This window comes from Peromyscus maniculatus, chromosome 11 (assembly GCF_049852395.1).
Source record: "Peromyscus maniculatus bairdii isolate BWxNUB_F1_BW_parent chromosome 11, HU_Pman_BW_mat_3.1, whole genome shotgun sequence".
In the NCBI taxonomy this organism is placed as follows: Eukaryota; Metazoa; Chordata; class Mammalia; order Rodentia; family Cricetidae; genus Peromyscus; species Peromyscus maniculatus.
The window spans coordinates 79062316-79083687 of record NC_134862.1 but is presented as its reverse complement, the minus strand read 5'-3'; the positions used below and the strand labels follow the sequence as shown (position 1 = coordinate 79083687).

The 21372-nt window shown below is 41.2% G+C and overlaps 1 protein-coding gene across 3 annotated transcripts in view; it reads left to right on the top strand.

The window, feature by feature from the left end:
- Uap1 (UDP-N-acetylglucosamine pyrophosphorylase 1) overlaps window positions 1-21372 on the top strand; it is a 41730-nt gene that overhangs the window by 8011 nt on the left and 12347 nt on the right. For all 3 annotated transcript variants that reach the window (XM_042258554.2, XM_042258552.2, XM_042258553.2), the window contains exons 2-5: window positions 1520-1842; window positions 11097-11301; window positions 13725-13900; window positions 16007-16179. In XM_042258554.2, the coding sequence (XP_042114488.2) occupies window positions 1563-1842; window positions 11097-11301; window positions 13725-13900; window positions 16007-16179 (834 nt within the window). In that variant the 5' untranslated portion in view covers window positions 1520-1562. The remainder of the gene's footprint in view (window positions 1-1519; window positions 1843-11096; window positions 11302-13724; window positions 13901-16006; window positions 16180-21372) is intronic.

Here is a 21372-nt window from a genome sequence, read left to right as displayed (position 1 = left end):
TTTCATGGGGTAGCGCCTCCCTATACCTTATCTAGTCCTTGTGCTTAAGCCTTCACTTCCTGATGCTGTTCGTCTTCTTCATGCTCATTCCCTAGGGCCATCAAGATCCCCCTTTTTCCAACTCTTATCTGTACAGTGTGTTTGACCCTGGAGATACAGCTAGATCGTGACTTTTTCTAGCCAGTGTCTATCTCAGATCTTGCATTCATCAGTACTAGGTGTGTGGTAGACTAAATATTTCTTCATTCTCATACTTTTTAGCACTGTGCAGTTTCAGAGTTTGCCTTGTGCCAGGAGGTGCTGACACATGCCTTTAATCCCAGCACTCAGGAGGCAGAGCCAGGCGGATCTCTGTGAGTTCAAGGCCAGCCTGGTCTACAGAGTGAGATCCAGGACAGGCACCAAAACTACATAGAGAAACCCTGTCTCGAAAAAAACCAAACAAACAAACAAAAAAGAGTTTGCCTTGTGATCATAGAATACTCATGTTTGTGACTAACAGATCTTCTTCCCTGATTGTTAAGTGTGCATCATTTTTCTTTCCAGTTCGGGTCTGTGTTTTTAGTGAGTAGAAATAATGCACGGCCGGGCGGTGGTGGCTCACGCCTTTAATCCCAGCACTCGGGAGGCAGAGCCAGGTGGATCTCTGTGAGTTCGAGGCCAGCCTGGGCTACCAAGTGAGTTCCAGGAAAGGCGCAAAGCTACACAGAGAAACCCTGTCTCGAAAAACAAAAAAAAAAAAACAAAAAAAAAACAACAACAAAGCAACAACAACAAAAAAGAAATAATGCACGTGCTCTCACTGTTTTCCTGTGTGAGTTGCACTTGAAATGCAGTTTTCATAGTTATAGGTAGTCCTGTCCCCATCCCCGTGAAGATTGCTGTACTCTGAATGCAACAGTAGTTACTTTCATCATTCGAGGTGAAAGGAGAACAGTTGAAATATGAGGTGGTAGCTTAGTGTTCTGAGGAGTAGAGCGGCAACGATATGAAGAGTGACAGTGAGTGAGATGCCTGGGATCACGTCACTCCACGGGCCAGGCTGCTGAGTTTCGTGCTAGAGTCTCCTCCATGTGAATAGTGATGACAATTCCAGGTAATGGAGAGTGGTAGAAAGTTAGATGAGACCTGGAAGTAAAGTACTTCATAGAGTACTGTCACACGGTGCTAATTATTGTCTTCTAAGTCTGAGCTTTCACAAATATTAAGTGTCAGAAAGGCAGAAGTTCATTTCTAAATATTGAGTTCTTAAAAACATAGTCATACATAGCTTAATGGTGGGGCTGTGGTCTGAGAAACGTGTAATTAGGCTATTTCATTACTGTGCAGGCATCGCAGCATACATAACCTAAGGCAGTTAGGATGGGGTGATACGCTCTCAGGGGACCACTGTCAAACAAATGGTCTTGTTGACCGAAATGTCATTATGCTGTGTATGATTTATTACTAGAAAAATCCCCCGCGGTTTAGAGTTGGACTTCGGCCTGTTCTTAAGTCCTTTTCTCTTTTTGGTTCACAGCTCTTACCACTCCGTTTTGACAAAGCCTCACTACCAGAGCACTATGAATGTGAATGACCTCAAACTCAGGCTGTCCAAAGCCGGGCAAGAGCACTTGCTGCAGTTTTGGAATGAGCTGGAAGAAGCCCAGCAGGTAGACCTTTATATGGAGCTCCAGGCTATGAACTTTGAAGAGCTGAACTTCTTTTTCCAGAAGGCCGTTGGAGGATGTGATCATTCCTCTCACCAAGAAAAGGTGGATGCACGGATGGAGCCTGTGCCCCGAGAGGTGCTGGGCAGTGCCACCAGAGATCAAGACCAGCTGCAGGCCTGGGAGAGAGAAGGTACTGAGCACGGCTCATGTCTCACACAGACCTTGTGAGATACGCTGAAATTATTCAGGTTGCTGGCTCATCTAGCTAACACTGCGTCTGTCAACACTAGACACCAGGTGACCTGCTGGCAAGTGACAAACAGCCTTGCCGAGGCGGCTGCAGTGTCTGCCATTGCTGGTCTGCTTGAATTATTGATGCTTGGCTGCAAAGCTCTTCTCATACTAGTCTTTATTTGGCTTCAGTCTCTTTTTGTCTTTAATTCTATACCTTTGCGGGCTTATTTCCCCTGAAATGTTGTGGCACAAGTTTAATGTTCCAGTTTAATCTGCTTTCATCTGAACCTGTCTTAACCTGGCTCACGCCTGTGTTTCCAGTTTTGTTTCCTTCTCTATCACTCCCCATTCCTATCGCTGCACGTGTTTTAGCTGAGGCAAATCATTCACCTTCCCTGGGTATTCTGTTATGCATTTCCTCCTGTGTTTGTGTTTAGTGTTAGCTTGGCCTGGCCTGTGCTTTTCTTTGCCTCGTGGGTCACCTTGAAGGTCATGGAGTTGTGCAGGCAGTGGTTCTGCTGCTGTGGACTCTGTTTCATTTGTAGGGTGCTAGAGATTGAACCCAGGGCCTTCCGCATGCTGGGGAAAGACTCTGCCACCGAGCTACACCTCTAGACAGGGTTTACACTTGCTGGTTTTGACTCACTCTGAAGGCCAGGAAGGCTTTGAACTTGAAGCCCTTCTGCCTGAGCCTCCTGAGTAGCTGGAGTTACAGGCCCAAGTCTTGCACCCATTCTTTAAAATTGTTTTTTTTTTTTTTATTTTATATGTATGAGTGTTTTGCCTGCATGTGTGCCTGTGCACCACTTGTGTGCAGTACCTTCAGAGGCCAGAGATGGGCGTCAGACCCCCTGAGACTGAAGTTTCAGATGGTTGGGAGTTATTATGTAGGTGCTAGGAATTGAACTCAGGACCTCTGTAAGCGCAATCCATGCTCTAAACCACTGAGCCATTGCTCCAGCTGCCTTACTCATTCTTTAAGATTCACATACTTGCTATTTTCAATGCTTTCTTCCTTGTACCATGTTGGACTTAGTTGTTTATGCTTGCGTTTGGTTTCACCTTTAATAATAGCTGTTTGCGTTTGTCTTCCTCATTGTGTCATACATTTTTGAAGAATAGCCCATGTCCTGATTGTCATGTATGTCAGACATCATATAGGAGGAAAATTCTCAGTTATACGTTGATCAATATTGTGTGTTGAATTTTTCCAAAGATGTCTTGTTCAAAACATATACTATAATTTATTCTCATGTCTAGTACTAATTTATACTTTTGAGAATGGCAGACTAGCTCAACTGTAGCTTTTTGGTAGAGTTGAAAGCTTTGTTTTTGTAATCTAGTACTCTTCTGTAATAAGAAGTTTGCTAAATATCATACCTAGGCCCATGCATTAGTTACTTTTGCATAACTCTGATGAAACTCCAGACAAGTCAGTTTAGAGGAAGAACTGTATGGTTTGGGTGACAGTTTCAGAGAGTTCCCTCCATCCTGATCGGGAGGCTTGTGGGAGCAGAGCGGTTCACGTCATGGCTGACCTGGAAACAAGGAGAGAAGCAGGCCTGTGCTTCACCGGTTCCTTCTTCCCCTTTTATTCTGTTGGGCTCCACACATAGGACAGTGTCCTCCTCCTGCTCAGTGAGACTTCTTTCCCTGTATTTAATCTTCTCTGGAAATACCTTCCAGATGTACCCAGAAATGCACCAGTCTCCTAGGTGATTCTAGACCAGTCAGACTGACAGTGAAGACAGACCAGTGTGGCAGGTTTGCTCAGCTCCCAGCCCCCAAATCAGGGCACAGAGACTCACTGGTTATGAATGCTCGGCCTCAGTTTTGGCTTGTTTCTGGCTAGCTTTTTAAACTTAGATTAACCTGTTTCTCTTCATCTATCTTTTGCCTCGGGGCTTCTTACCTGTCTTTCATTCTGTATGCCTTATTTTCTTGCTTCCTCCCTGTCTGGCTGGCACCCCCCTGGCTGCTCCTCCTCTTTCTCCTCCTCTGTTCTTCCTCTAGCCTAGATTCCTCCTCCTACTTACTCTCTCTGCCCACCAGCCCTGCTTATCCCTCTACTGTCTGGCCACTCAGCTTTTTATTAGGCTAATCAGGTGCCTTAGGCAGGCAAGGTGAAACAGCAACACATCTTTACATAGTTAAAAAAATACAACATAGACAAATGTAACACATCTTTACATAGTTAAACAAATGCAGCATAAACATGCAGCACATCTTCACATAGTTAAACAAATGCAGCATAAACATGCAGCACGTCTTCACATAGTTAAGCAAATAGTCTATTCCACAACAGACCAACACAACCTTTGAGTATCTATACTTCTTATTAAATCTCTGCCTCATTTTCTTAACTGAATGAACAAATGAGACTAATCTATTTTTTTTTTTTTTTTTTTTTTGGTTTTTCGAGACAGGGTTTCTCTGTGTAGCTTTGCGCCTTTCCTGGAACTCACTCTGTAGCCCAGGCTGGCCTCGAACTCACAGAGATCCTCCTGCCTCTGCCTCCCAAGTGCTGGGATTAAAAGGCGTGCGCCACCACCGCCCGGCCAGAAACTAATCTATTTTATTATAGAAATGAATATCAAATATCAGAAATTACCTGTAACTATATCAGATTTTTATTTTCTTATATTACCTAGTTGTATACATGTTTACTTTTTAAAAATAAGCCACTTGCTTTTATTTTATATGCATTGGTGTTTTTGCCTTCATGTATGTCTGTGTATGTCTGTGTGAGGGTACTGGATCCTTTGGAACTGGAGTCACATACAGTTGTGAGTTGCCATGTGGTTGCTGGGAATTGAACTCAGGTCCTCTGGAAGAACAGTCAGTGCTCTTAACCGCTGAGCCATCTCTCCAGCCCCGTGTTTGCTACTGTAGATGTGAATAGTGTCATAGCTACAGTTGTATATCGGTGGCTAGTTTTGCCTTTGACTCCTCGAAAAGGAAGGTAACTGGCATCATTGGCATTCACTGTACCTCTGTCTCCCTGTAGGCTGACAGATGTATTGATTTTAAACTGTGTTCTGAAGTCCCAGGGAGTTCAGTCTAGGAGAGCTGTTTGATTTAGAGAAGAGGAAGCAGATTCTAACTAGGCAGGTCTCTAACCTTTCACATCTCTCCTAGTAGTTATACTTCTTTCTGTTCTGTGTATTTAATCATTCTAGGAGGCTTTATTAAAAAAGATTCAGAGGTTAAAAAGAGCAGCTTGGGAATGCCTTTCAGATCTGAAATGCTCAGGCCTGCCTAACCTAGCCTCTTATCGAGAATTGGCAGGGCCACTAAGGAGCGAGTGGAGAGTTTGGGTGATACCCCGACTTACCCTGGCTTAGGAATCACTAACTGCCCTCCTCTCGGATTTCAGAAAGGCGACTCGGCTCCTCCAGGCCAGAAGTGACATGGGCTTCTCTCCTATCCCAGCTGCCCACCATGTTTTCCTTAGCACTTGAGGAGGGTGGAGCCTTAGCATCGACACTTCAGGAATCTTACATAATGGCCACAAGCAACATCAGGGCATCCTTCAGTTTGAGTCTTCTTCATTTTTTAATGGAGTGTGGAAAACTAATCCACATTTATGGTCTTTAATTTAAAGTATAATCCACAGTTGTTAGAACCATGTATGGCCCAAGAGGGAGCAGAGCAAACTTCCTTGGCTCTGTATCCGGGAACAGTCTTTATTTGTGGCTTAACAGCAGGGTGGAGATTCGTAACTGACTTTGTATCCTTCTCACTTAGCCAGAAATTGCTGTGTGTTTGGCCACTCGCAGCAAAAGAGAGTTCTGCAGTTACTAACCAGAGGGAAGAGACTGCTGTTGTGAAGACTAGAGCACCGTGTTGTATATCCTCTGAAGAATCTCATAATGTCTCAAGGACAATCTTGTCTTCTTCATGATGATGGAAAAAGTATTTTATAGTAGTTTCAAAATGTCGGTTTATTGAAATGATATTGAACATTTGAAACCAAGGGTAGACAGTCACCTCTTAGGAGTTAATATGTAATCTCCTTGTTGAAGAGAGCTCTTAGTTTAATTTGAGTTTCAAAGGTTTCTGGCTACACATACATAGTGTAACATAGAGCTGCTGGGAACTGTTGAGATCTTGAAAGAGAAGCAATTAGAAGCTTTGAGAAGAATGCCATTTTAGTAAAGATAAACTGGGAAAATATGACTGATTAATATGAAATATCCTTTATTTAAAATGGATATTTAATTAAATACAGGTTAATCTCCCACTACTATACTAACAACTATTCAGTGTTGCCCCTTTTCTTGCCATTCGGTATTTTCCTAGGCATTAGAGTGGCGCTGGGAATGGATGCTAGGACCTTGCTGCATCCCAGTACCGGTAGTGGTGTCTCTTCACTTTATATTAAAGGATGGTAGAGAGGTAACTGTCTTGTGGAGAAGAAATGTATTCAGAACACTGTCTCCTAATTTTTCTTAAATCTAGTATAGTAATGTTGTAATAGATTTGTTTTATTTTAAAAGTAGTACATACTTATCTTACAGAAATTAGAAAATACTAAACTGTCAAAGGAAAAAATACAAATTTCTGCCATTCCATAATCCAGAGAAAAGTAACCACAGTAATCTCTTATAGTATTTTCTTTTACATGTACACATAGGATATCTTTTTGTAGGACTTTATATAGACTGATTATGAAATAGTTGAAGTATATTATGAACATATTTTGAGACAAATAGTAGTGAATACCTACATATGTTACTTTGACTAAGAATTAGTATTTTTTGATTTTTGTTTCCTCCCTTTTATTCCCTTTTTTCTTTGCTATATTTTAAAGCAAACCCCAAATATATTGCTTTTATCATCAGAGTTCAATATATGATTTTAAATATGTATCCAATGCCAAACATATGGTCTCTCAACCCACACTAATCACAATGCCTTTGTTTAGTGCCTGGTGAAATGCATGGTAATGCCTTAGTTTATAAAATGAGTTCAGATCGAGTGTCCTTGATTAGTCTACTTTTTGTGCTTAGAGCACTTTGGGAAGCAGTTCAGTTGTAACATTAATGTGATGACTATATATGCCTGTAGTCCTAGTGCATGGATGTGGAGGCAGGGGGATGAATAGTTCAAGTCCAGTTTTGACTGTAAAGGGAGTTTGAGGCCAGCATGAGCTGTGTGAAGACCTTGTCTCAGAAAAGCCAAGCCAAGCCCAGCCCCTTGTGTTTCAGCATTATTTCTGACTACTATCTTGGGTAATTTTCCTTTGTTTCCACTGGTTGAATCGCCTGTTGATAGCCCTTGCCTTCTCCTGGAGTGCTCAGAATGTAAATGGTAGTTCTACTGTGCTCTGATTCAGAAGTGCCGGTGAGACCTTGTTTTAGGCACCTGTCCAAGTTAGAGCACTGGAGAGGAACTAGTCCAACCAGGAAGTTATGCAGGAAGTGTTTGACCTTTAACAAACCAGTGTAAACCCTGTTTCTTGTAATTTTGTCAAGAAGATTGGTCAGGTTTCCTGGGCTCACAGTGCATGGATCTCCAAAGAGAGATGTTCTCCAGACTTGGAACTGTCTTACACTCTTAATAATTTTTTTCTGTCTGTGTTAAAATCCTTCCTGTAAGAAAGTCTAATTGTTGGTTCGTATTAGGAAGATGTGAAAAAGAGAGTAAAGGGATGTGATTTTTTTCAGACTTTTCATATTTCCAAAGAATCTTGAGGACATATGTAATATAATATATTTAAAAATTTTTTGAAACAAGGTTTTGCTGTGGTGACTAAGCTGGTCTTGAACTCCTGTTTCGGCGTCCAAGTGCTGGGATTACAAGTGTGAAGCACCATGCACAGCCTGCTTTAAGATACGAAAAATTTGTAGTTTCCTGTTACTTGGCCAAGTACATTTATGGTCAGTTAGTTTTTTCAAATGCTGCCCATATGAAATATATGCTGTTGCCATATAGTTTGAAATAATGTATCATTGCTTTATACCTAGAAGAAATCACTGAATTTTATTTGACTACTTAATTTCCAGCAGTATTTTCTCTGTCATTATAAGAAAGATAGTATTTTTAGCACTACATACTTGTGATAAGCACTGAAGCATTACTGTAGTTACGAGGCTGGAAAAGCTGATCCCTTCAGCCAAGGCACTCACTCCCCATTGGATTCTGTGAACAACTACATGAATGCTTTTGATTTGGAACTGTCCTGGTCTTGGTTTTCTCCATAGACTGCCTTTTCTCCTTCTATTTTTCTCTGTCCACTCAAAGGCTAGACTCAAGAGCATGAAGAATACAGAAACCCTTTGTGCAAGTATATTTTATATGTGTGTAGTGAATGCACATAAGTATGTGAGTGTCTGAACCCATGCATGCACATGCACAGGCCAGGACATCCAAGCATTTTCTGATAATGCTCTCCGCCTCATTGCCTTGAGACAGGTCCCTTTATGAAGTTCACCTTTTCTGCTAGGTAGGCTGGCTGTGTAGGCTGGTTGGCCAGTGAGCTCTTGGGATCCATCTGTCTCCTCCAGTGCTGGGGTTACAGGCGTGCAGTCATTCCTAGCTTTTAATGTGCATGCTAGAGATTTGAATTCAGGCCCTTCTGCATACAGAGCAAATTCTCTCACCACTGAGTCATCTCTCATCCATAGAAAACCTTTTTATTAAATTACAATATATGGATTATATTATATCTATAATCATATATCATATTATAATAGTGGTTGTTAAATGGAGGCAAGATGCACATAAAAATATTCTAGTCTGGAATGTGCAACTGGTGGTCACAATCCCCGTTGTCTCTCCCGTGATGACCAGACTGGGTACACACCCACAGGTGGAAAGAACTGAAAAGAGTGACAGGGGCTGGAGAGATGGCCCAGTGGTTAAGAGCACTTGACTGTTCTTCTAGAGGACCTGCGTTCAATTCCCAGCACCCACGTGGCAGCTCACATCTGTCTGTAACTCCAGTTCCAGGGGACCTGGCACCCATGGCAAAACATCAATGCACATAAAATAAAAATTTAAAAAAAAAAAAAAAGAGTGACAAGCTGGGTCTAGGAAACACAGGCTGATTACTTGAGTAAAGGATGACGTTACCGTGAGCTGTTAATTGTAGAAACACTAAAGCTGAAACACCTGGGAACTGGAACAAAGCGGGAGTTTAGGGACATGGTCAAGGCGGAAGAACTTCCTGGGGACATGGTCAAGGTGGAAGGACTTCCTGGGGACATGGTCAAGGCGGAAGGACTTCCTGGGGACATGGTCAAGGCGGAAGGACTTCCTGGGGACATTTTGGTAACTGGTTGCAGCTGAAACCAGTTAAAAGTGGTGTTGATGGCATCGGGTGAGCTGGTGTTAAAGGTGGAGCTGCCTGGGGGCCCGAGGGGGCTTCGGAGTGAAGTAGCTGAGGGAAGTAATGTTCTTTCAGACTAAAAGTGAAAATGAAAAGATCAGGAAGAGTGGAAAAAGACACATTAACAGGAAGGCAACTCAAAATGTATACCGAGTGTGGAGAATACATAGTGCAAAAAGAACGAAGCCTTGGTCTGAGATGTGTGTGCGGAAAAGGTGTTCAGAAGTAGGTCTGATTCTGGACACCTGGAGGTCCAGACTGCAGTTCTCCGTCTCCAGTTCTGATCTGTCACAAAGACTGACCTAGTCAGACGTGAGGCTGTTGGTGAACTTTCCCCACTTAAGGTACCCATTTAGTTTCCTTAATTTCAGCTTCTTATAAGGTACAATTAAATTATATAGAAATAATAACAGAAATTATCTTGTTTAGGCAAGCAAAAAAGAAAATTAAATCTTAGCTAGCTAAGGGTACTTTAAGGGTGAAAGTTATGGAAACAATATGCTTTGAATAATTTAAAAAATTAACTCGTGGCTGCTGAAGGAGGGGAGGTCCTTGGACTGTAGTTATTAAAGAAAAATTGTGGACTCAGAACTGGAGGGGTCTCTGGTTTTATAGAGGTATTAGTGTTTAAATTCTTATCATACCTAGTGTATTATCTTGGTGAAAACCTAATATACAAAATACATAAAGTATAAAGTTAGCAAATTAGATAAAATTCATGCTACCTATGGATTTGAAAACAATGATATAATCATCCATTGGTATTGTGGGGTGGTTCATTCTAGCCGTTCCTTACTCCCGTCCCAAAATCTGTGAATGTTTATGTCCCTTATATAAAATGATGGTGTGTTTGCATATAACCTACATATGTCCGTCCCCTTATTGTAAATAACTTCTAGAGTATTCATAATGTCCAGTGTAGTGTACATGCTGTGTAGCTAGAGTTTTCCTGCCTGGCCCACAGTCAGGACAAATCTCTCTCAGTCTCCAGTCCCACAGCCTCTCAGACCCAACCAAGTAAACACAGAGACTTATATTGCTTACAAACTGTATGGCCCTGGCAGGCTTCTTGCTAACTGTTCTTATATCTTAAATTAATCCATTTCTACAAATCTATACTTTGCCACGTGGCTCGTGTGTCTTACTGGTACATCTTCCTTGTCCTGGTGGCGGCTGCAGGCCGTCTCCTTCTGCCTTCCTGTTCTTTTATTTCTCTTCTCTCTTAGTCCCGCCTATACTTCCTGCCTAGCCACGGCCAATCAGGTTTTATTCATTGACCAATCAGAGCAACTTGACATACAGACCATCCCCCAGCACAGCCAAGTGCAGACCATCTCAGACACCTGCACTCAAGGCTTGTGGTCCTAATCATCCTCTATGCGGACCTGCTGGGTAAAGCCACGAGGAACCCGAGAACAGGCTCCCACAGGACATACAGAACATCCCACAGCAATGCTGTGCACATGACTAGTTGTCACACTGCTGCTTAGGGAAGAAGACAGTATACATGCTTAGTACAAACACAATTTTTTCTTTTGATTAAGAAATTTATTTTAAGATTATTTGTGTGTGTGTGTGTGTGTGTGTGTGTGTGTGTGTGTGTGTGTGTGTGTGTGTGTGCACGCCCATGGGGGCCAGAGGCATTGGAATCCTCTTGGAGTTGGAGTTACAGGGCAGTTGTGAGCTACCTGGGAACTGAACTTGGGTCTTCTAGAAGAACAGCACTGAACAGCTGAGCTCCAGCTCTAGAAAAATATCTTAATTTTAATATTTTTATTGAAGCCTCTGTAATTTTTGGTATTTGAATGGGTTGCCTAAACTTAATTCTGTATGTTGAATTAATGGAAGTTTTGTAATACAAGTATTTTCTTTTCCAGGACTTGCCCAGATTTCTCAGAACAAAGTAGCAGTTCTTCTTCTAGCTGGTGGGCAGGGGACAAGACTTGGAGTTGCGTATCCCAAGGGCATGTATGATGTTGGCTTGCCATCCCACAAGACGCTTTTTCAGATTCAAGCAGAACGTATTCTGAAGCTCCAGCAGTTAGCTGAAAAACAGTTTGGCAACAAGTGCGTCATTCCATGGTAAGCCAAGTCTCATGTTGAAACATCTGTTTTATAACATTCAAAACATATATGAACTTACAAGGAGACACACTTCCTGTTACCAGTGGTCTTCTTTGGAAGTGTAATTCTCTGTGTATGTTATAGCTATCTATATGACCTCAGTGGCTGTACGAGGCAGTACACACACACACACACACACACACACACACACACACACACACACACACACACATTCTTTAATTTTTACACCCCTCACTGAGCACCTACAAATTCCTTCCAGTACCCAGTAAACCCTCAGTTCAGAAATGTCCTACTGATGGAGATGGATAGCCTGTATGGAAGAGGCTTTCTGATTGAAAACCAGTTTCCAGAAATCGGAAGGTGTTGCTTTATTGTTTCTGGCATTGCTGTGATTCCTAATCATTTTCTTTGTTTCCTCTTTCAAGCTTTTGGGGCTGCTTCTTGATAGTGTCTGAAATGTCATGATAAGATGGTATGGGTCTGTTCTGGGTGCCCGTTGGGCTTTTTCAGGTCGTAAGTACAGATTATCTGGTTCCTACTCCCCTTCCCCACCTCTTCCATGCACACCCCAGAGGTGAAAGCTACTTTGATTTCTCTGCTGAGGGTCACACCTCTACTAGTGTACAGTATGCAGGGCCTCTGTCTTGGTCACTTCCTCCTAAGCACCATGAGAAGCACTTCTGTTCAGCCTTTCCCTTTCTCAGAGCAGTTTTGGAGGGTAGTATGTTTTGAGTGGGAAGCAGCTGTGCATTTGACATCCCTCAGGGCCCTGATCTCATGACTTCAGTCCCATATGACCAACGAAACTGTTGGTTTTTCTGTCTCCCAGCAACAGCGTCTGGTGCTAGTGCACATTCCCTAGCCTGTACCAGCATCAGAAAAGACTGTCAGGACAAAGCAGCTGCTTACCCTAATTCCCCTTTGGAAGATCCTCCACCACTGCCACCCTGCCCCGGAGGAGCAGGGGCGGGGGGGGGCGCGGGTTTCAGGTCTGAATCCAGCTGCTCTGCAGCTCTCTGAACCCTTTGAAGACATGGTTTTTGGAATAATTTTCCAAGATGTTCAAGTTCTTCTCAATACAAGTATTGGGATGCTGTGAACTCCATCCCTCATCTTGATTCCTGTGGCGGTTTTGAGGGACATCTGTGTTCTCTGCAGCCAAGCATGTTATTTACAACCCTGGTTTCTACTTGGTGGATTTTTTCCTTCTCTCTTTCCTCTTTTTACAGTGTTCCATTTCTGTTCTTATACAGAGCAGTTTCTCACCTTTTATATTTGTCTAAAACAAAGAATTGCAGCCCGGCTTATTACAAAGGTCAAACTGCCCAGAACGATTGGTTTAACAGACCTGCTTAGTTTTATGTATGGGTGTTTTGCCTTTTTGTATGTCTATGCGCTACACACTTGCAGAGGCCAGAAGGCCTCAGGTCCTCTGGAAATGAGTTATAGTGGTTAACTACCAAGTGAGTGCTGGGAACCAAACTTGAGTCCTCTGTAAGAGCAAGTGCTCTTAACCTGTGAGTCATCTCTCCAGCCCCCTTCTTCATCATCTTACTTATTCAATAATTACTAATTGGGTTACTGTTTCTAAGCACTTAGTATTGATCAGGAACCGAAACAAAAATCCCAACTTTTATGTAGTTTATATTCTAATTAGGTCCTGAACTACTACAGTTTCTAATTGTAGTTTTAGATAGGCTTTTTTCCCTATGCCACTCTATCATAAATTCAGTTAAAATATTTCTTTTAATTTTTTAATGTATATAAGTGTTTTGCCTGCATATATGTCTGAGTACCCTTATGTGTGCCCAATGCCCAGGGATACAGGAAGAGGCACTCGATTCCTAGAACTGGAGTTAGAGACAATGTGAGCCACCATGTGGATGCTGAGAAGTGAACAATGTCCTCTGAAGAGCAGACAGTGGTCTTAGCTGTTGAGCCATCTCTTGAGACCCTGAATTCAAGTTTTGTGGCAATCAGATGTATAATTTTACTTCTGTGATTATAACTGGGTGGTGATCAGAGTCCAGGGTCTGTTTCAGATTTTAGTAAGAACTGTAGGAGAACATTAGCCTGTAGTATCGCTGTCCTCTTTTGTCCTCTATTTAGAATAAAACTTGTAATTTTAGCGTACACTTTCACAGAGTTCTAAATGCCTACATATGCCTCTAGATACAGCTTCTCTGCTTCTGGAAGCATGTTTGATATTGTTAGAGGCTGATTTTGCCATAAGGATTGATACAATTTCTGGAAGAAACACAACAGCTAATTAATGTGTCTTAGCCAGAAACAAGATGAAGTGAGTCAAATAAGGAAGCAGGCGCTCTCACAAATTCTCCATAGCCTAGGAAGTAGATCACACTCTTTTGCCCTAGCTTATGCAGTGTCATGGCTTAGAAAACTGGCTTTTCTTCTGTTAGGTATATAATGACCAGCGGCAGAACGATGGAATCGACCAAGGAGTTCTTCACGAAGCACAAGTACTTTGGCTTGAAAAAGGAGAACGTGGTCTTCTTTCAGCAGGGAATGCTGCCTGCTATGACTTTTGATGGGAAAATTATCTTGGAAGAGAAGAACAAGGTCTCTATGGCTCCAGGTTTGTGATCATCTGTATTTAATGGTGACTTATTTTATTAGTAATGGGACAGATTATTAACTTTTAGTGTTCTTTTGAATGTGGTGATTTGGCTGTTAAAAATATCAAGCGCCCCCCCCTTCAAATTGACAGTAATTTAAAAAGTTGAAAATGTCCCATTGATGAAATGGATGGACCCATTTTTATACTTCTTGTGACTATCTGCCTCTGAGCAGCTTTCTGCATATTCATTCTCTTCCCGTGTGTGTGTGTGTGTGTGTGTGTGTGTGTGTGTGTTTCCTTGGCACAGTTTTTACTGTAGTGAAAACTGGAAAGCATCACTATTTAGTAAGCAGGAGGCTTGGCTGAAGATGTGAGTCAGTGCTAGATTGCTCGCCTCGTGTGCACAACGGTCTGGGTTCACATGCCAGCATTGAAAAATAAAACAAAACATCCAAATGGCAAGAGGCTAAATGATAGTTTACAAATGACTTCATTTCTGAAATCGTGTAGAGATAATTGCTTAGAGACTTTAAATAGCACAGAGAAATCTTGATACATTAAGAGAGTACAATGCAGAAGTGTATACACTTGGAGTAGGATCACTGGGTTGTATACATGAAGTCAGTATGTGCACATTGTAGTCTGTTGATGGCATTTATTGGAACAGGACAGTGTACTGTTTATACACCACACACAGTGACCTGGAGTGTGAGCTCAACTGTGAGACCTGCGTCTGTATGAGTCTGTACTTGGAGAAAAGACCGAAAGGAATAGACAGTAACCCCGTGACCTTTGCCATGCGCGGGCCTGTATTTCATCTGGATTCCTGTTTGCAAAAGAATATTATTGTTTGTTTGTTTGTTTGTTTTTTTGTTTTTTTGTTTTTTTGTTTTTTTGTTTTTTTGTTTTTTTTTTTTTTTTTTTTTTGGTTTTTCGAGACAGGGTTTCTCTGTATAGCTTTGCGCCTTTCCTGGAACTCACTTGGTAGCCCAGGCTGGCCTTGAACTCACAGAGCTCCGCCTGCCTCTGCCTTCCGAGTGCTGGGATTAAAGGCGTGCGCCACCACCGCCCAGCTCATTGTTTGTTTTGAGGCAAGGTTGCCTAGGATGGTCTGCAACTCATTATGGAGCTGACAGGACTTTAAACTCCTGATCCTCCTTCCCCTGCTTCCTAAGTGCTGGAATTATGGATATGTGCCACCACACTCTGTTTAGAAGTGTTGAAGATCAAACCCAGAGCATGCTAGGCATGTACTCTACCAACTGAACTGCATTTACAGTTCCTACATCTCTCTCTCTAAAAGACTTTACTATTATTCTTAGCTCTGTTATGGGAAGTTATCTAATTTTTCATTATTGTTTAAGTAATTTACGGTCAAGATTGTTAGAAGAAATATATTAAAACAGTAATGAAAATAGAGAAAGGCTTTTACTTACATTTAGTTTAAATCTTTTTGTGTGTTTGTATGTGTGTGTGTTGGGGGGTGTTTTCGAGACAGGGTTTCTCTGTGTAGTTTTGGTGCCTGCCCTGGATCTCGCTCTGTAGACCAGGCTGGCCTCAAACTCACAGAGATCCGCCTGCCTCTGCCTCCTAAGTACTAGGATTAAAGGCATGCACCACCACCACCACCACCACCACCACCACCACCACCACCACCACCACCACCACCACCACCACCACCACCACGTCCTGGCTGGTTTAAATCCCAATAGGATTTCATATAACTATGGCTTCTTAATAAATGAAGTAGTATAAAATGCTTAAATATTTTTATTTTGAGATAGTTGAGTTTGTTTGAGATATAAATACAGGGCTGATTTGAATCATAAACATTATTAAAACTTAGCATAGTCTGAAATAATCAGTGTTTGATAATTGTTATACTGTACTATATATATAAGGTTTCCTGGATTTACATTAATGATATTACTCTGTGCATAATTATGCTAAAGTGCTTTGTACTATAACTGTTGACACCTGAACTCAGTGGTTGTTCAGTTCTGTTCTGTGTTTTTTTTTTTTTTATTTGTTATGGAAGCCATTCCAGTTTGTAAATATTGAAGTCTTCTGGTTTCCTTCACAGTGGGCCATGGTATGCTACTAGTGGGTTGTTTTATTTTTCAGATGGGAATGGTGGTCTCTACCGGGCTCTTGCAGCCCAAAACATTGTAGAGGACATGGAGCAAAGAGGCATCTGGAGTATTCACGTCTATTGTGTGGATAACATACTGGTAAAAGTGGCGGACCCACGGTTCATTGGATTCTGCATTCAGAAGGGAGCAGACTGTGGGGCAAAGGTAATGTGAGTGGTCTTTCTCTGTCAGTCTTTAAGGTGATCGGAGTGATTTCGAACCATTTATCCTTCTGGCGTATATAAACCGTTGCATTTGTTTCCTTCACGTGACAGCACTTGGTTCTAGAAGTAATGCATGCTTATCATGAGTAAGAATTTAAAGTGTGTGAGGATGACTTTGAATTTTTGAGACAGTGAATGATGGTTATCACTCTACCTGTGATGACTCATTAATATCGAGCCATGTTCAAGCAGCCTAACCTGTTGTTTCTCCTACTGGAGTCAGTCAGGGGCGTGTGGAAAAAGAGCAGGTGCAGACTTGAAAAAGGCATTTAACAAGGGCTTTCAGGATGTTTTGTGAATAAGATAGAAATGATGGCGATTATGATTATGAATAAAGACATTTAGAGGTAATAAATTACTGCCAGAAGGACAATAAACACAGGATGCAGGGTGGTTTGTAGTGCTGTCTAAAGTAATGGCTTTAAATGTGTGTGTGTGTGTGTGTGTGTGTGTGTGTGAGATATAGATGAGGCTAGGAATAAGACACTCAGAAGAGAACTTAACATTTCAGAAGATTTAAAAATAGTGATATCAGCTGGGCGGCGGTGGCGCACGCCTTTAATCCCAGCACTCGGGAGGCAGAGCCAGGCGGATCTCTGTGAGTTCGAGGCCAGCCTGGGCTACAGAGTGAGCTCCAGGAAAGGCGCAAAGCTACACAGAGAAACCCTGTCTCGAGAAAAAAAAAAAAAAAAAAAAAAAGTGATATCAACACTTTTGATGAATAATATTCTCAATAAATAATGTGCAATACAATCATGTTAAATCCCACAGAGACTGATGAAATGATTGCAGGGTTTAGATAAGCATGGGAAGATGGTCAAGATACAAGATGTAACACAGGTTCATGTAACATAATGTCCTCCAGAGCCATCTGTTTTGGCACAAATGACAGGAGGCTTTTTTTTTTTAATTATATGTATGACTCACTACTATCATGGTGTATATATGGATAGCATTTGCTCTATTCACCCACTGGAGGGTATCTAGGTTGATCCTATGTCTTAGCTGTTGTGAGCAATGCAGCAATAACCCAGGAATGCGGGGATAACCTTGAAATGCTGACTTCAGTTCTTCTGGACCTGTTCAGTGGCGGCATAGCTGGAGCACATAATGAATATATTTTTGGTTTTTATAAGAAATTTCATGTTGCCTTGCATAGCTTCTGTTTAGAATTTATGTTCCCACCAACAGTGTGTAAGAGTTTCCTTTTCTAGGTCCTGGAGAGATAGCTAGTGGTTATGAGCACTTGCTGTTATTCCAGAGGACCTGGGTTCAGTTCCCAGAACCCACATATCTGTTCACAATTATCTGTGACTCCAGTTCCTGGGGATCCAGTGCCCTCCTCTGGCTTCTTTGGGTACTGCATACATACATGCCAGCAAAACATCATAAACATAAGATAAAATAGATTTTTTTTTTTAAAGTTACCTTTTCTATATATCCTCACTGACACTTTTCTTTATTTGATGATATCCATTTTAACTGGGATGACCATAAAGTAATAACAAAGTGGTGTAAATGCTAATGACCCCAATTTGATCATTACATTTATATATATGTTTATTGAATTATACTGTATTGTATAAACATATACAATCATAATAATTTAAAAATGAAACAATAAATTAAAAAAATAGAGCATTTCAAATTGTAGTAAGAATGAATGAGGAAACTGGCTAAGTAAAGCTCATCTCCCCTTAAAAATCATGCCCAAATCGCTCCCAAATGGACACACATTAAATATAAATGTTAAACCATAAAGATGTTAAAATGTAGAATGTGTGTATGATTTTGATGTAAAAGTAGAACGTGTGCTCTGACGAAAACAAAGTGAATCACGTATGAACTGAAATGTCTGTTAAAAATGAAACCCCAAGAGACACACCATAATCTTTGGTTAAAGGTTTTCTATTATAAAAAAATGTAATTTCTCACCACATTAGTCTAAAATATAATAAAAAGTCATATGCAGAAGCTGAAGTCCTCAATTTTAGCAAAACAAGTGTTGAGAGGTTATAGCGATAGGTCTAATAAGACATTTTCTTTTTTGAGACGGGTGTTGCTGTTAGTCAAGGCTTCGTTTCCTAAGGGGCTGGAATTATAGGCAAAGAACCACACAAGACTCTAGCTCTACAGAGAATAATTGACTTAGTTCATCTGTTTAAGGCATCTGTCTAATCAAATACCAGTAGCACATGCTGTGTGTTTTAATAGCTACTGAATTGTAATGGAAACATAGCATATTGGATGTAAGTCGCTCCCAAGATTAAAAACCATCAAAGCAAAACTGTGCAGTTCTGACTTTGTTCCACTTGGTGTCACTCTTCTTTCTGAAATAGAAACGTAATCTTTACTGCTGTATGCTTCAGAGTCACTGGAGACCAGAGTAGACTAGAAGAGGCATCAGAGATGATCTCCTTAGTCCACTTGATCAGACACTTTCTGAGTCCCAGATGAAGGGTCCTTAATGGTGTCTGCAGAAGCAGGACTAGACTTCATGTCTCCCAACTCTTTCTCTCACTTCCATTGGACAGGCCCATGTGGAGAATAGTCCTGTGTTTCCTGGCAGCTCAGAAACTGCAAACTAGTGTGCTGACTTTTGTGAGTGCACTGTTTACAGAGAGATGTGAGTGCCACCTCTCCATTAGCTGTGGCTGCTGCCTACGCCCAGCTGTGGTCTTCTACAGACTCACCACCTAGTTTTGGGTCTGTCATTTAAGACTACAATCATTCAGTAAACAGAAAAGAATTCAAAAGGAACCAAGCTAAGATTAGGTTAACATATTTAAAATTTTTTTCGAAATGCTAACAAATATTGCTTTCCCCTAACTTTGTTTTTGAGATGTAAGTTCACCTCTGATTTCCAGGTGCTGGGATTGTAGATATCTCCTTCTCCTTCTGCTCTTCCTCCTCCTCCTCCTCCTGCTCCTATTCCTCCTCCTTTTTCCTCTTCCTTCTTCTTTTTTAAAATAAGACAATTAAGGTATTAAAATATATTTTGACACATTCTTTTGTTATTTTTTATTATTTTAAACAGTTTTTAAGTTTAAATATATTTTGATTATATTCCTCCCCTCCCCCAAGTCCTTTCAGATCCTCTCCTCCATACACACTCAACTTTAAGTTCTTTCTAAAACAAACAAACAAAAGCCAAAATCAAGAAAACAAAATAAAATACCACCCAAAAAGAATACAAAGAAACTATCAACCTGAAACCAAATACCCCCCCCCATTAAAAAAAATCCCTGTGAAGTCCATTATATGTTGGTCAACTATTCTGAGCATGAGTATCAACCCTGTAGTGGTTGATATACCCAGTGTCACTCTGTTGGAGAAAACTGATTTTCCTTCTTCCAGCTGGTATAAATGACAGGACAGTTCAGTTGATAACCTTTACCCTAGTGGCTAGGTTTTCATTAATTAATTAATTAATTCATTCATTCACTTATTCATTTTTTACAATTAAAACAAAATGAAATAAAACAAAAGCTGTCACACTGAAGTTGGATAAGACAAACCAACAGAAGGAAAAGAGCCCAAGAGAAGGCACAGGAATCAGAGACGCACTTGTTTGCAAACTCAGGAATTTTGTACAAACACTAAATTGGAAGCCATAATGTATATGCAGAGGTCCTAGTGCAGACCCATGCAAGCTCTGTGCATGCTGCTTCAGTCTCTGAGTTCCTATGAGCTTTGAGCATGTTGATCTAGAAGGCTTTGTTTTCCTGGTGTCCTCATCCCCTCTGGCTCTTACACTTCTGCCTCCTCTTCCACGGGGTTGCCTGAGCTGAGGGGAGGGATTTGATGGAAACATCTCATTTATGGCTGGGTGTCCCACGGTCTCTCACTCTTTGCATAATGTCTACCTGTAGGTCTCTATATTTGTTCCCATATGGTGCAGGGGGAAGCTTCTCTGATGATGGCTGATCAAGACACTGATCTACGAGTATAGCAGAATATCATTAGGAGTTATTTTATCACTACATCTTTTCTCTTTTTTTAGTATTATTTGATGTTACCCTAGGTTCCTGGGCTATCTAATCTCAGAGTCTTGGTCACCCCAGCAGTGTCGATTATGGGTTTCATCTCATGGAGTAAGCCTTCAGTCAAATCAGTTATTGGTTGGCTACTCCTACAAGCCGTGTGCCACCATTATCCCAGCATATAGTAGTAAATTTATTTGCAGTACTTTATAACTTCTTTCTTTACTTTGATGCATTAAATACTCTTTTTTTGGTTGTTGTTGTTGAGACAGGGTTTCTCTGTGTAGTTTTGGTGCCTGTCCTGGATCTCGCTCTGTAGACCAGGCTGGCATGAAACTCACAGAAATCCGCCTGGCTCTGCCTCCTGAGTCCTGGTATTAAAGACGTGTGCCGCTGCTGCCGCTGCCACCACCACCACCTGGCTAAATATTCTTTTTTTTTTTTTTAAAGATTTATTTATTTATTATGTATACAGTATTCTGCCTGCATATATGTCTGCAGGCCAGAAGAGGGCACCAGATCTCATTACAGATGGTTGTGAGCCACCATGTGGTTGCTGGGAATTGAACTCAGGACCTTTGGAAGAGCAATCAGTGCTCTTAACCTTTGAGCCATCTCTCCAGCCCTAAATATTCTTTTATGGAGTGACAAACTTGAAGAATGAAGTAGTTTATAAAAAGCACAAACTCCAAAAGATAGGAACCATTTTTAATGGGTACCATTTTTGTGAAGTGATTACAGTAATTACGTTATCTTGTATTCTTGCTTTTCAGAACATTATAAACTATTGATCAGCTCTCTTAATTTTTATACCATAGAATTTTTCAGTAGAATACAACTTCCAATATTATGCAGTTGACAAACACTTAGTTATGTAATTTAGAGTTGTATACGAATAATGTAAACAGTGTAAATGAATATGATTATTTTTGTCTCTCATGGCTGGTTGGGTGTGGGGGATTAGTGGTGACTGGAAAGTCCTCTGCCTCGTAAGGCATCGATTGGAGAGTAGAGGGAGTGAGGGTGGTGATAGGTTGATTGACAGGAATTACAAACAGGCTTTGATCGCTTTAAATCATGTTGCTGTATGTTTCCTTCTGTTTTAATCTACCTCCTTGGTTAAAACTTTCTTCCCAGTCAGTCCTGTGTCC